This window comes from the organism of the source record quoted next, unplaced genomic scaffold (genome assembly GCF_019419815.1).
Source record: "Pyrus x bretschneideri cultivar Hongxiangsu unplaced genomic scaffold, Pyrus_bretschneideri_v1 Contig25, whole genome shotgun sequence".
NCBI classification, from domain to species: Eukaryota; Viridiplantae; Streptophyta; class Magnoliopsida; order Rosales; family Rosaceae; genus Pyrus; species Pyrus x bretschneideri.
The window spans coordinates 4,692,648-4,708,560 of NW_025999557.1; the positions used below are offsets into that span (position 1 = coordinate 4,692,648).

At 37.1% G+C, this 15,913-nt stretch overlaps 1 protein-coding gene across 5 annotated transcripts; it reads left to right on the forward strand.

Annotated features, from left to right (window-relative positions):
* Positions 1 to 1,132: 1,132 nt before the first annotated feature.
* On the forward strand, positions 1,133 to 15,021 carry LOC125478439 (piezo-type mechanosensitive ion channel homolog). 5 transcript variants are annotated; one of them, XM_048586600.1, is made up of 21 exons: positions 1,133 to 1,289; positions 1,387 to 1,467; positions 2,118 to 2,277; positions 2,366 to 2,526; positions 2,869 to 3,025; positions 3,212 to 3,398; positions 3,981 to 4,096; positions 4,967 to 5,051; positions 5,964 to 6,179; positions 6,262 to 6,439; positions 6,658 to 6,786; positions 6,954 to 7,127; positions 7,237 to 7,470; positions 7,898 to 9,439; positions 9,713 to 12,198; positions 12,464 to 12,859; positions 13,007 to 13,165; positions 13,386 to 13,892; positions 14,021 to 14,165; positions 14,268 to 14,412; positions 14,603 to 15,021. In XM_048586600.1, the coding sequence occupies exons 1-21, from the start codon at positions 1,241 to 1,243 to the stop codon at positions 14,736 to 14,738; spliced, it is 7,443 nt and encodes a 2,480-aa protein (XP_048442557.1). In that variant the 5' UTR covers positions 1,133 to 1,240; the 3' UTR covers positions 14,739 to 15,021. The 5 variants fall into 5 exon arrangements, with proteins under 5 accessions (XP_048442557.1, XP_048442558.1, XP_048442559.1 ...); XM_048586601.1 differs by lacking the exons at positions 1,133 to 1,289; positions 1,387 to 1,467; positions 2,118 to 2,277 and having other exon boundaries at positions 2,385 to 2,526; positions 3,273 to 3,398; XM_048586602.1 differs by lacking the exons at positions 1,133 to 1,289; positions 1,387 to 1,467; positions 2,118 to 2,277; positions 2,366 to 2,526 and having other exon boundaries at positions 2,884 to 3,025; positions 3,241 to 3,398.
* The last annotated feature ends 892 nt before the right edge of the window (positions 15,022 to 15,913 follow it).

Sequence of the window (15,913 nt, forward strand, 5' to 3'; positions counted from 1 at the left end):
GTACGCCCCTCACACAAACTGTTTGTGAAACTTACTACAGTGTTTATGAAACTTAATGGTGCTACACTGTTTATGAAACTTAATAGTACTACACTGTTTATGAAATTTAATGGTAGATGCTCGTTCCAGATTTTCAAGTTCTTTTACTAGAATGCAATAAAAAGATTAAAAAAAAAATGATAGAGATTATCGTCTACGTCGTTAAAATCATGCATGACTAAAAGATAAAAATAAAAAAATAAAAGAGATCAACGTCAGCGCCCACACCATACCATCCCAGATGTGGTTCTGAATCGAATAGAACTTACTTCAATTTGAAATTTTAATTTTAAAGGAATAAAATATGTTTAGATTATATCAAAGGGTTATGCAACTGAATGATTGATTGGATGCTCTTTGCACGCTTCTTTAGTTAGGTTTTTTTTCTTTTCTTTTTATTGTCTTTATAATTAAATAAAATTATAATATAATTTTTAATTAAAACTCAAAATTTTAAAATCTTTTTTTATTAGTTTTATTTATTTTTTTTTTTTGTGAAGAACGGGAAGCACAACCCGAAGCCAAAGAGAATCAATGAACCATTTTAATTAATGTGTACGGTGAAGATCCATTAATAACTAGATATTGTCCTTATTCATCGGTTTGTGGGCCAACATAAGTGGGGCCAATCAATAACTTCCCAGATAATACAGAGTAGAGCCCAAACAGAAAACGAACACTTGTACGACTCTACTTATTTCCGCGCGAATTCCACCAACCATTCTAATCACTTGCAGGCTTTGCAATATAATAAATTTTATTTATTTATTATATAAATTTTATTTATTTTTTTCCTTCTGAAAGCTTCTTGCATGTTTGCCAATCTCATAAAATGTGTGCGACTTGCAGCTCCGACTTAGGAGACTGGTAGTTATCGGAGCTCCAGAGACTAATACTTCTGATTAATTATTACTTTGGAGTTTGAACGATTGTTTACGGTTGTTTGAGTTGCCGCGAATTTTGGAGGACCAACGTACCTATTTTTTGTTTCGTTCCGTTATCGTGTGCCAAACAAAGAAGAAAGCAACAGCTAAGTTTCTCCTTTTTCTATTCGAATTGGGAGTTTCTGAGGAAATTGGGAGTTTTCTGAGGAAATTTGAAGGTTTTGGGAAATGGGTTTTCGTGAATTTGATTCTGATCGAAAACCCATTGATGGATTCTTGGAGTTGAAGTGATTGGTTTGGGGTTTTAAGGGCCTCTAATGGGGAGACTTCTTGGCGGTTTCGTGTTGCCTCTGCTGCTGCTAACTGGTATCCAAATTCAAAAGCAAATGCCTTTGTCTTTTGCCAATGTTTTCTTAGAAAGTCAAATTGCAACTCTTAAAAGTTACCATCTTTTTTCTTGCAGCTGCTGTTATCAACTGGAGCGTGCTCTCTCTTGTCGATTTGATAGCGTTTCTTCTTATTCTATTTAATGTACCAAAACTAGGTAAGCTAGCTGCTCTGTGAATTTTCAAGCTTGGTTTCGACGTTTCGAATGAATTTAGGTAGACATGGTACCAAGTGAAAATGTATTTGTGAGATACTAGGAAACTATGTGCAAGATGTGCTTATGGATTACTACTTTCTTGTTAGTGGGTTGACATGTAATGTCTCATATGCAAGGGGTTTTCTTGTTATGGCTATGTACAAGAGAGTAGCTAAAGTTCTTTGATTTTCCCCGAAAACAATGTTAATTGTGAGATGATCACAATCGCTTAGTTAAGCTCGACTACTGTTTATAATATAATTGTCATGATTCCTTTAGCTATGCATCTATGAGTGCTCAGATTTGGTTTTCCTGAGTAGCTATGTCCACCCACTTAGATGCCAAGTTTATGCATAAGTGGTGTGAACTTCTTTTAAACAACAAAAGAACATGAATTTTTGGAGATCCACTCGAGTTTTATGTAAGATCTCACTCAATGTCGAACCTTGAGTTCTATTGGATTCATGCAGAATTTGGTGTTATCATTACAATTTATGAGAGAAAAGAAAAATGATTTTGGTATTTTATATGCTGCTTCTTATTATCCTAAATGCTGGAATTACTTATATAATTGAACCTTTCTACTTCTGACAGTGTTTTTCTTTTTGTAGGATTTCATCTCGGAAGGCAGCTTTTATTGTCATGGATCATTGTTATATTTTCTTTATTTGTTATTTTTTCTCAAGTGATATATCTTGTTATATGGGCTATTGAGGGAAATAAATGGAGCGGAGTAGATGCTTGGTGGGCAAATCTTATTGGATTCATGATGTAAGAATTTGCTTTGTTTCTATTTAATCTCACATCGCTTTATATTATAAGCATACATTTATACAGCGTTTTGTGTCTGCTTTTGCAGATTGCAGTCATGGAAATCTCCTTTCGTGCTATATTTTTTACTCTTACAACTATCAGTAGTTGCAGTTGCATTAGTTGATTTGTATGGAAACAGATTTGGTCCTGTTTCATCATGCGATTCATGTTGGGGTTGTTTCTCATCAGCCATTGAACGACCAATTTGTAAGTAATTAATTGCCTGATTTTTTTTGTCTCTTCGGTTTTTTTTCTATGATTTCTCCTATCAAGCCATATAACATTATATACATAAAGAATCCAATTCTAATGTATAAATCTTGGATACAGTTCTTGTTATGCATTTGATTTTCTCTTGGGATGATGTTCTTGCAAATTTTTAAAGATGCTTTTAGCAGTTGATTTATTCACCTTATTAATCAGATGTTAAAATGACATATACATGCCTGTGTGCAATCTTAGTTATGAGTTGGTTAAGTTGAAGATACCAGAATTAATCATACAAAAGTAACAACTGATTTGGAATTATTTCGTTGTTCCTTCTGGAAGGTTCTCATCTTAGGGTTGCTGCCTTGTTGTTGTTGCCTGCCATTCAGTTGGTTGTCGGAATTAGCCATCCTTCATGGGTTTCTCTACCCTTTTTTATTGGGAGCTGCATTGGTCTTGTAGATTGGTCTCTGACAAGCAATTTTCTAGGACTTTTCAGGTGATTTCCTTGCAATCCATCATTTGTTACTCGATGATATTGTTGCCTCTCTCTCTGTCTCTGTCTCCGTCTCTCTCATACACACACTCTCTCTTACTGTCCATATATCTATCTATGTATCCATGTACACATCTGCTGTAGTTAGTTTTGCTTCTGTTGCTCATGGTTGCACCTATGGGTTTGAAGGTGGTGGAAGCCTTTTCACTTGTATGCAGGCTTCAACATTGTCTTGCTTTATGTGTATCAGCTCCCTGTGGAGTTTCCGGATATGTTACAATGGGTAGCTAAGTTCATTGGTCTGTTCAAAATAACTTTACATTCGGACTGGACTGAAGTTTGTTCGAGCTGCTCTCTTTTACTTTTCTACACCATGGTACGTACTCTCTTTTACTTTCTACATCATGATATGTATGCGAGCAACCTTCTCACTTACCTTCTCATTTCAACCTTCTCACTTCTTCTCATGCCACGTGCTCCCACTATTTTTCTTCCTTTGTTAGTATTATTAAGATTTTAGTTTGTCAACAATAAAGTAATTAAATTTTTAGTTTGTCAACCAAAAAGTAATTAAATTTTTAGTTTGTCAACCAAAAAGTAATTAAAATTTTAGTTTTGTGCGAGTGGAATACACGTGGCATGAGTAGAAGTGAGAAGGTTGCTAGCACTCCCCTTTGTTTTATGTCTTCTACAAGTTCAACACAGTTTATGTGGTAGGATACTTGAAAACCAGTGATTTCAGCTTATCTACAGTGTAGGTTCTGCAGGTTTATAATGAAATAATTTGTGTTTGAAAGTGTAAACTATAGTTCAAAGTTGTCATACGGCTAAAATGTGTGATAGGTGCACCAATCCCATATTACTTATCAAACGTATATGGCATCCATTGTACTTTATAACACAAGTGCTTCAGTGCGTACTTGTGGTTTCTCTTTACATTCTCTTCCTTCTAATGCAGCTATCCTGTGTTAAATGTGATCTAGAGGAAATGGATTTTATTTTATCCATGAAAGAAAACAACTTGATGGAGCAACTTCTTCCCTCGAAGCATTCATTTTTTATTCGTGAATCTAGGTAATATTCTTGGATGTTGTAACATCTTTTCGACTGGTTTACAGTATGCCGTCTCCTTTAATCATTGCCTTCAATGCGTATAAGTTTACTATTTGATTTTGTTCTAAGTTCTAACACAGAGGGAGGAAGACCTCTGTCATACTACTCTAAGTCCATATCTTTGATCTTGCTGAATCAAAGTTTCGAGTAGAACATGATATGTAGCAAGATAAGTACGTGTAAAAGTAAAACCATTTGTTCGATATAAGATTAGAACATGATAATGTTGGGATCATTTAACAACATATAGAAAGTTTGGAGCCAATCGTACTAAATCTGCAACCCCGTATCAGAGGCTAGAAATTTTTAAAGAACATGGTGGATGAAATTAGAGTAATCCAACCCAACAAACTCTTAGATTTCAGTTTCGTAGAATCTTCCCCTTGTAAGTAAAAGAAAAAGAGCCTGTAGTTTTCTGATAGCACATTAAAAAATGTCAAGATAAAAGCTTTAGTAGACTGCAGGGGGACTCTTCATCCAGCCTACCAACTGCTTTCAATTTTTTCTTGTGAAAAAGAACAAAGATTGGGATTGTCAGAGAGAGTGTGACGATAACCCATCAGTCACATAGTGGATTAGTATCTAGATATAGCTTTAGTTGATCATTGAGGCCAACTTTCACAGACGCTCTATGTATATGCCAGCATAAAATGCTTTGCATCCAAACAAACAATATCTTCTTATCTGTTCTGATGTTTTGTATTACCTTTAATTATTGCATAACTACAGTTTGTTTGGTGTATCCAGTGTAACTGGCTACTTCTCTCCGTTGGAGCCTGTATCATTATCAGTGTATATGCTTGCAGCTTAAGTAATTGTTTTTGTATTCAGATCTGGTGTAAGGCATACCAATGTTTTATTGAAGGGAGCGGTTTTCCGGACCTTTAGTATCAACTTCTTCACATATGGTTTCCCGGTATGTATTCCCCAACTTTCTTCTTCTTGACTGAACAACATTATGATGTTTATTGAGGCTGAATTGACCCATTCATGCCATCTTTTTGAAGGAGAAGATGAGGTAGTTGTGAATTTCAGTGCTTGAATTTAATGCATGGGGCATTAGGTATCTATTTAGTTCAAACCATCATGTAGGAATCTTACTTGCCATACCGAAGTGTTCTTTTAGTTTTCATGTTTTTCCAATCCAGTGAGAAAAAAATTTCTTGTTGCTATTTTTTGGTTTCCAAAAACAAACTCATTGTAATAATATGGATATGCTCCTTTTTCTCCTAAATTTTGGACTTGGAAACTTTAGATAAAGTATTTGTTGCATTAATTAAGATTTACTGGAAATTTAAAAAGTTTAGGTAGATAAAGTGGTCAGGTTGGAAATTAGGTGGCTAACACTGGTGACTGGACAGAAGTAGCACAAAAATATTAAAGTACATTGACTTAATAGGAGATATTGTGTAACCTCATACGAATAGGACAAAGGCAAGTACGATGATGAACTGATGATGATACAAATAAAGTATTGACGTCTTTTTCATGCACGAAAATCTAGAAACTGAAAAATAAAACTGAGTTTAGAGGAAATTTGAACCAATTGGTATTTCGTAGTTTTGCAATTATTTCATATATCTTTTGTCAATGTTATTGAATGCTTGAGTTCTTTAGTTTGAGTTGGTGGGTGACTTGTTTAGGGTTTGTATAATAACGTTTTGAAGATCCATGTAAAGTGAGTGTTGGAGGAACACTGGGTTGTGACATTTTTGACTTATGAGCTTCCAGTTTTTCGTTTCCTTGCATCTGGCTGAAATTGTTGTTCCAAGATCTATATTCTTTTCAGTTTAGTTATATTAATTGGTATTTGTGGTGAATTTGGCAGGTTTCCTTGTTTGCTCTTTCTTTTTGGAGTTTTCATTTTGCAAGTATTTGCGCATTTGGGCTACTTGCATATGTTGGCTACATCATATATGTCTTCCCTTCCTTATTCCGTTTGCATCGACTGAATGGGCTGCTTCTTGTCTTCATTCTCCTGTGGGCTGCTAGCACATATATTTTCAATGTAGCATTTGCATTCTTGAATCGGAAAATCGGGAAGGTAGTACTCTCTTTCCAGTGATGTTCATATCTGCATTTAACAGAAAATGGTTGGAAGTTGACAGTTTTGGTTACATGTTCAGAACATGGACATATGGGAGATGATTGGGTTGTGGCATTATCCCATACCTGGATTCTTTCTGCTTGCACAATTTTGTCTTGGTATATTGGTTGCCTTGGGTAATCTTGTGAACAACTCGGTTTTCCTTTGGTTGTCTGATGAGGATGGACAATCTTCAAATGACAACAGTACCGCAGAAGGTATTGAGATACACAATATCAAACCAATTGATTGAATAACTGGTAACTCTCATTGTTTCCTTTTCGTGGTGGTGGGGGGTTCAGTTATATGTTTGCCTAGTTTTTTTCTCCACGCTTGTGCAGATTTGTACCATTGATTTTAATTTGCATTTATACTTAGGCCATTTCTGATTCTATCTTCCTTTATACATGTAATACTGTTATATCCTTTATCATAGGTGAGGGAGAGACCAAAGTATTGATAGTGGCCACAATTGCTTGGGGACTGCGCAAAAGCTCTCGAGCTATCATGCTGGCACTGATATTGCTCATTGCCATGAAACCTGGTTTCATCCATGCTGTATATGGTATGTGTCTAAAATTTAACTCATGAAATTGACTGTTAGCAAAAAGAAACTTAGCAAGCTGCCCCTTGTTCATTCGTATTTTTTTTATCTTGTAATGATGAAATTAATGCTTAATTTACACCGTAGCACAATTTTCTAATTAGTTTTATTTTTGACCTGTGATTCAGTGATATTCTTTTTGATATATCTTTTGAGCCACAACATTACCAGAAAGATGCGGAAGTCTTTGATTCTCCTATGTGAGGTTCACTTTGCGCTATTGTATATCATTCAGATTAATCCGATCTCTGATACTTTGGAGCAAAAAGGCTCTTTGAGTGCAGAAATCTTATCACAATTAGGTATGCAACTGTTCTGTCATATGAAACTTTGATTATGCCTTGTGTCAGAAACCGCTGCCAAAGGAAAAATTAAATGTCTAGTGATTTATCTTTTCTGTAAATGGTGCAGGTCTTCTTCAACATGAAAGCTCGTGGGACTTTTTGCAAATAGCTTTGCTCGCTTGCTTCTGTGCAATTCATAACCATGGTTTTGAAATGCTATTTTCGTTCTCAGCAATTGTGCAGCATACACCTAGCCGTCCATTTGGATTTAGCATTTTGAAAGCTGGTCTGAATAAATCAGTGTTGTTGTCAGTGTATGCATCCTCAGCCATTCAGTACAGGCATGATAATCCTTCTTATGGTATATTCATCCTTGCTATATTTATTTATTATTTTCGTGAATTGGGCCAATCTGGTCTCTGATGATTGCAGAATTTGAAATTTGGTCTGAACCTTCTCAATTTGTCCCAAGTGATAATCTAGTGAATGCCTAGTTACCTAGTTATTTTATAATATACTTTGGAATGCTACAAAGGCAGAAGTATGCAATGAATATTTGATGAATTAGAAACAGATCCAATAAAACTAATCGAAACTAGATATTGTAGGTTTCCTTCTCCAAATTATATGTTTTTGGTTTTATGAATCAAGGTGTCAACAATCAACCTTGTATTTTAGGACCATATATGCTTGATGTTGACCCAATGTCGACCTTTTTCTGCTACCGCTGGTACTCTCCTTTAATTACTGTTGACATTTATATTTTCTGATGTGTTCTCTCTTTCCAGAGAGAAGAATCGCATTATTCCTCAGTGCAATTGGGCAGAAGTTTTTATCTGTGTACAGATCATGTGGAACCTACATTGCCTTTCTAACGATTCTCCTTACTGTATACTTGGTGAGACCCAATTATGTATCATTTGGATACATATTCCTTCTCCTTGTTTGGATCATTGGAAGACAACTTGTGGAGAGAACAAAAAAACGCCTTTGGTTCCCATTGAAAGCATATGCAATTGCGGTGTTTATCTTTATCTATAGCTTGAGCAGTTTCCCGAGCATTGAGATTTGGTTGTCCAAGTTCATAGACCTTTATTTTTATCTAGGCTATAACTCAGAAGCTTCATGTTTGAAAAATATCTGGGAATCCCTAGCAGTGTTGATTGTGATGCAACTTTATAGCTACGAGAGAAGGCAGAGCAGTTATAACAGGTCAGATGATGTCCATGTGTTAGAATTTGGAGTGCTTGGGTTTGTAAGGCGGTTTGTCATTTGGCACAGCAACAAGATCTTGTTTATTGCAGTATTCTATGCATCTTTATCTCCAATAAGTGCCTTTGGCTTCTTTTATCTACTTGGCCTTGTCCTGTGTTCAACTTTACCTAAAGCTTCACATTTCCCATCTAAATCATTCTTGGTTTACACAGGACTCCTAGTAACGTCTGAGTACCTTTTTCAGATGTGGGGTAGACAGGCTGCAATGTTTCCTGGACAAAAGCACTCTTATATTTCCCTTTTTTTGGGTTTCCGTGTATTTAAACCGGGCTTTTGGAGTCTAGAATCTGGCTTGAGAGGAAAAGTTCTGGTGATTGCTGCATGCACTCTTCAATATAATGTTTTTCGCTGGTTGGAAAAGATGCCAAGTACTATCCTAAACAATGGAAAGTGGGAAGAGCCTTGTCCATTGTTTGTCTCAACAGAAGATGCCAATATCAATGGTTCCATCCCAAGGGAGGATAACAAGCCATCGACAGATTCTGAAGCCATTTCAGTGAAACGAGAAGGGGTTAGGAGCCAATCATGGCCCTTTTTTCCCCCTGGTTCATCGCAATCACCTAACCATGTGTCCCCTAGAGCAGGAGGTTCTGAGGGTAGCAGTAATAAATATTCATTTGGATACATTTGGGGCAGCACCAAAGAGAGTCATAAGTGGAACAAGAAGCGGATTCTTGCCTTGAGAAAGGAGAGATTTGACACACAGAAGCTTATCGCAAAAATCTATTTGAAATTCTGGATGGAGAATATGTTTAACCTCTTTGGTCTTGAGATAAACATGATTGCATTGCTTCTTGCAAGCTTTGCTTTATTGAATGCCATATCTATGGTATACATTGCGTTACTTGTTACTTGCATTATTATGAATCGGCAGAGTATACGTAAACTATGGCCCGTATTAGTTTTCCTGTTTGCATCCATTCTCATCCTTGAGTATTTTGCCATCTGGAGGTGTGTGTGGACTCGAAATCAACCTGATGAGACGAATGCACAGTGCCATGATTGCTGGAAAAGCTCAACCATGTATTTCAGTTACTGCAAGTACTGCTGGTTAGGTATTACTCTCTTAGCCATCTGATGCATACACACACAGGTGTGCACGTGTACACACAGAAACATACACGTGCATACAAAATTTCTTTAGTTTCTTTGCTGAATTGGAGAGTGTTGCAGAAAATTGATATGGATTATTGGCCCATTGTTAGACAAGTTTTAAGACGAATTAGTTTTTCTTTCTCTGACCTTATATCTTGTTTTCTTTTATGTTTCAGTTGTTATGTAGATCAATTTATTCCTTAAACTATAACAATGTGTACCACTTATGCTAGGACTTATTGTCGATGATCCGCGTATGCTTATCAGCTATTTTGCCGTCTTCATGCTTGCTTGTTTCAAACTTCGTGCTGATCAATTGTCCGGATTCTCGGTGTCATCTACTTACCGACAAATGGTATCTCAACGTAAAAATTTGTTTGTGTGGAGAGACCTCTCTTTTGAAACCAAAAGCATGTGGACCTTCTTTGACTACCTGAGGCTTTACTGCTACTGTCATCTATTGGATCTTGTGCTAGCATTGGTTTTGATTACTGGAACAATTAAGTATGACATTCTGCACCTTGGTTATCTTGCTTTTGCGCTGGTTTTCTTTCGGGTGAGACTTAAAATCTTAAAGAAGAGGAATAAGATATTCAAGTTCTTGCGCATATACAATTTTGCTCTTATTGTTCTTTCTCTTGCATATCAATCTCCTTTTGTGGGGGAGTCTTGTGATGGAAAGTGTGAGACAGTAGATTACGTATTTGAGATGATTGGATTTTATAAGTATGACTATGGATTTCGGATTACTGCAAGATCGGCTCTTGTTGAGATTATCATTTTTATGCTGGTATCACTTCAGTCCTATATGTTCTCCTCCCCAGAGTTTGATTATGTTTCTCGGTATCTTGAAGCCGAGCAAATTGGTGCCATTGTGCGTGAGCAAGAAAAGAAAGCTGCATGGAAAACTGCACAGTTAAAACATATTCGTGAATCTGAGGAGAAGAAACACCAGCGTAACCTGCAAGTGGAGAAAATGAAGTCAGAGATGCTCAACCTGCAAACCCAACTCCACAGCACGAACTCGGTTACTAATTGCGGTGACTCTCCTTCTGTCAGTGAAGGCCTGAGAAGGAGGAGGAATACTTCTCTTAACTCGAACAACGATTGGGGGACCTCTGATAAAGAAGGATTACAACTGAAAAAGGAGCAGATACTTAGAGTGGATTCATTATATCCTAGTGAATTGCATGAATCTCCTGCACCAGTGAATATGGAAAATCCAACAGCGATGGAGTGTGCAAGAGATTCAATAGAATCTCTTAACTGTGAGATCACTGAAGTTGAAGATGATGTTGCTGATGGCATATTTTTCACTTCTTCAGAAAAGGACAAAGTTAAAGGGAAAGCAAAGGAAAGCCCACTAATATCTCTGCTAGGTGATGGTGTTTCCCAGGTACAGTCGATTGGAAATCAGGCAGTTAACAACCTTGCAAGCTTTTTCAACATTGATCATGAGTTTGATGTCAATGAGCACTCTTCTGTTGAGGATGGGGTGTATGATGAGATGGAGAGCCAGAAAGTTAAAGTGTCCTTTGACCGTTCATCTTCCCTGCAGTCTGACACGAGTTCTGATGCAACAAGTCTGCAGTTAGGAAGGATCCTCCGTCACATATGGTCCCAAATGCGATCCAACAATGATATTGTGTGTTATTGTTGTTTTATCCTTGTCTTTTTGTGGAACTTCAGTTTGCTTTCTATGGTGTATCTGGCAGCTTTATTCTTGTACGCACTATGTGTAAATTCCGGTCCAAGTTACATCTTCTGGGTTGTTATGCTGATTTACACAGAAGTCTATATTTTGCTTCAGTATCTGTACCAGATTATGATCCAGCACTGGGCTTTTAGTGTTGCTTCAGACTTGCTTCGTGAGTGGGGATTTCCTGAACATAAAATCACATCTTCTTTTGTGGTCAGTTCGTTACCTCTCTTTCTTGTCTACTTATTTACCCTCTTACAGAGCTCTATAACCGCAAAAGATGGTGAGTGGATGTCGTCTACAGACTTCGACTTCTATAGGAGGAGTGCTTTGCATGGAAAAGAGATTCCTGTCAGTTATAGCTGGAGTCAGAAAACAAAGAAGTTACTGCAAATAATGGAAAATGCAGTAAAATCGGTAGTCAGAAGCTTCTTCAGGTACTGGAATTCACTGACACAGGGAGCAGATTCCCCTCCTTACTTTGTTCAGGTGTCTATGGATGTGCGCTCATGGCCAGAGGACGGGATTCAGCCAGAAAAGATCGAGTCTGGAGTAAATCAATTGCTTAAAATCATTCATGATGAAAGGTGCAAGGAGAAAAACCCTAATCTCTGCCCTTTCGCTAGCAGGGTGCATGTCCAAAGCATAGAAAGGAGTCAAGAAAATGAAAATGTAGCCTTGGCTGTTTTTGAGGTGGTATATGCCTCTCCCATGACAGAGTGTGGTGATTCGATAGAATGGTACAAGTCACTTACTCCAGCAGCTGATGTCGCGAAGGAAATTCTTAAAGCACAAGATGCTGGGTTTGTTGAAGAAATAGGATTCCCATACCCCATACTCTCTGTAATTGGAGGAGGCAAGAGGGACATTGATCTGTATGCATATGTATTTGGTGCCGATCTGACTTTTTTCTTTTTAGTCGCCATATTCTACCAATCCGTCATAAAAAATAACAGCGAATTTCTTGACGTGTATCAGCTTGAAGATCAGTTTCCGAAGGAGTTTGTATTCATCCTAATGGTTAGTTATTTTTCATCATTTTCTGTCATGCTTTAAGTAGTGAAAAATCAAGTACTTTAAGATCTATTGCAAAAAGCATGGAGTTACAAGTTTGAAGTTAAATAACTCATCTTTTGTTCTTGGCTCACTATACCGAAACTATGGTAGAGGAATTCGTTACACTGTTTCTTTTTCGGTCCATGAATTTATTTCATTTTATGGTTAATAAGACTGAAATGTATAATATTATCTAAATTGCTAAAAGGTTAAATGATTTTTCATGCAGATTATCTTTTTCTTGATTGTGCTTGACCGTATAATCTATCTCTGTTCATTTGCCACCGGAAAAGTGATTTTCTACCTTTTCAATCTCATCCTCTTCACGTATTCAGTAACAGAGTATGCTTGGAACATGGAGCCTTCCCACCAACATGCTGGAGGATTAGCACTCCGTGCTATATTTCTTGCGAAAGCAGTTTCTTTAGCACTGCAGGCTATACAACTCCGACATGGAATTCCTCATAAAAACACTTTGTACCGGCAGTTTTTGACTAGTGAGATTTCAAGAATTAATTATTTCGGATATCGACTATATCGCGCTCTGCCTTTCCTTTATGAACTGAGATGTGCACTTGATTGGTCATGCACAACCACATCTTTGACCATGTATGATTGGCTGAAAGTAAGTTTCTTAATCTATCTGCAACATTTCATCATACTTAATCCTGCATAAAACTTCAACTGTTGAGAACTATGCACTGAATTATCAGTGGAGTACCATCAGTTATCATTACTGTGTTCTTGTAACTAAAAATGGCTTTCTGTTTAGCTGGAGGACATACATGCAAGCTTGTACCTTGTCAAATGTGACGCAGTCTTGAACAGAGCAACGCACAAACAAGGAGAAAAGCAAACGAAAATGACCAAATGTTGCAACGGGATATGTCTGTTTTTCATATTGATTTGTGTTATTTGGGCTCCAATGCTGGTAAGTAACGTACGCCACTCAAATACTGATTACCAAATGATATTTTTATCATAATCATAAGTTAATAAAGTAATTGGTTTTGCTGAGTCTTAGGCGATCAGGCACACACAAACAAGTACACAAGCCCACATGTGCTTTAATTTTAAGTTTACCATCGAGTAGAAGAAACAGTTGGTTGCTTTTCTGAATCATGCATCAAAAATTCCTTTGCTCCTCGCAGATGTACAGCAGTGGTAACCCGACAAACATTGAAAATCCCATCAAAGATGCCATTGTTCAGGTTGACATTAAGACAGCGAGTGGAAGACTGACCCTGTATCAAACCACCCTCTGTGAAAAGCTCCAATGGGACAAACTCAGCTCTGATGTTAATCTCGATCCTGAAGGTTACCTGGATACCTATAATAAGAAAGATGTCCAGTTGATATGTTGCGAATCTGATGCTAGTACTTTGTGGCTTATCCCTGATGTAGTCCAAACCAGATTCATTCGGTCCCTTTGGGATCCCAACATGGATATATCTTTCACTTGGGTACTTTCCAGGGACAGACCCAAAGGCAAGGAAACTGTGAAATATGAAAGAAGTTTGGGGTCTCAGGATCTTCCGAAACAATCAGATGTCCAAAAAGTTCTCAACGGCTCCATTAACAGCTTTAGGATGTACAACATTTATCCAAGATACTTCCGTGTCACTGGTTCTGGTGATGTAAGACCGTTGGAACTAGAGGTACCCTTTCTCATGCGTGCATGTCTTACTAATTTGAGTACTTCATATCTGCTTCTTGCTGTTGTGTTTCTGCAGTAATCTTTATAGCAGTTCTTTGTTAAAACTACTGAATTATGATTAATTTACAGGATAATTTCATTAGCGCGGACCTTGTTCTGAATCGTGCAAATTATGAGTGGTGGTCCTTCCGCAACATCAATTCATCAGATGTCAATGGATGTGGAGGTTTGACAGGACCGATGGCCATCATCGTATCTGAGGAAACACCGCCACGTAAGTTTACCAAAATGTCATTTCATATATTCTTTTTCTGGCATACTAACTCATTTTCGGCTAAAATTGCTTATATTCTTCATTTTCGGGTGTCCAATTCAGAGGGTATTCTTGGTGACACCCTTAGCAAGTTCAGCATTTGGGGTCTCTACATAACATTTGTTCTTGCCGTCGGTCGCTTCATCAGACTTCAATGTTCCGACTTACGAATGAGAATCCCCTACGAGAACCTTCCTTCCTGTGATAGGTAAACACAACTTCATAAAAACTGGTCCTTCCTTTTATCAGAAGCGTTTTTGTTAGAATCACGTTGATATCTTTAATAACCCAGAATCACTTTTACAAGCTCTTTTGCTTATCTAAAAGCACTTCCGAACAGGCCCTTACATGGTCGGTTTGTTTGACATGGGTTCTGTATGTTTTTTCTTGGTGTATAGGTTGATAGCCATTTGTGAGGATATATATGCTGCAAGAGCAGAGGGTGAGCTTGGAGTTGAAGAGGTCTTATACTGGACACTGGTGAAGATTTACCGGTCACCACACATGCTGCTCGAATACACGAAACCGGAATAGTTATCCTCTCGGTTTAACTTGCTGACATTAGGCTTCACTAACACCCTTTATGGTTGGAGGAATGCAACACAAATTCTTTTTCCGGCCATCGGAAACGCCGGCATTCATGCTTGTTCTTCATTTTTAGCACAGGATTTGCCTAATCGCAGAGGGATTAGTGGTTTACATGTACACAATGTATTATTTCAAGAGTGATTTTGATCTGTCATGTAGTCTTTGTATATATAGTTCAATACAAGTTTGATAAAAATTAAAAAAAAACCATAGAACTGTATTTCAAGAATAAGATTTTTGGTTAATTACACTAACATCTCCCCCCGCCTAGTTGAGGTTTGTCATGTTTTCATAAAACCGTTTTAGGTTTATAAAATCACACAAACACCTCCCGAGGTTTTAATTCAAAAATAATAGTTAGCTGGGGATGAGATGTTAAGATAACATTTGAGCATTATACTAATAATTGATCACAGTATTAAATCAAGGGTGGTGTAATCCATACACTCATTTTTACCTCTCAAACACTCCTCTCAAGCCGTTTGATCGAATGAATTGAAAAATATCAATGAACAAAAATAAATAAGGATGTGTGAAAAATAAAAATGATGTGTGAATAGGGCTACCCTAAATCAATTGTATAGAATGGACCATTTGCTATTGGTACAGAGTGATTGAGCTTCGCTTCGGATCTGTGTCTGGAGCTTGCAGATTGAAAGATTCAAACCACTCAATTTCAATCATACGGTTCTCATTAACTCATCTTACTATGACACTGACTCACTTCACAAAAACTTAAAAACTTAAACGGTCTGAATCTATTTCTCTCTTAAACGGTTTGGATCACTCAATCTATAAACTCCGGACATAAATATCCGAAATGTATGTCATATATTATTCAAAACAAAACATCTTTTATTTTTTTTTTTTTCTCTCCATTGAAATTACATGGAGAAAAGACGTACAACATATATATATATTTTAAATAAAATTACGAAAAAAGTCTAGTGAGCAAGTATATTGGCACGTGCACAATAATACATTGGGTATGCCTGGGTGCGGTTCGCATACGTTCATAAGGAAATATTAAACAAGCACACAATATTTGCTTAACGAAAGGTTTACGCTACTATTCACTTTAATGAAAAACTACATTTTTACACTAAAAAGTCAATCTTGGT

What these genes read in the sequence shown, in the direction of transcription:
- LOC125478439 (XM_048586600.1), top strand. Translation starts at nt 1,241, where the DNA reads ATGGGGAGACTTCTTGGCGGTTTCGTGTTGCCTCTGCTGCTGCTAACT. An exon ending in ATTTAATGTACCAAAACTAG is followed by an intron (nt 1,468 to 2,117) that starts GTAAGCTAGCTG and finishes TTCTTTTTGTAG; the next exon opens with GATTTCATCTCGGAAGGCAG. An exon ending in TGAATCGGAAAATCGGGAAG is followed by an intron (nt 6,180 to 6,261) that starts GTAGTACTCTCT and finishes TTACATGTTCAG; the next exon opens with AACATGGACATATGGGAGAT.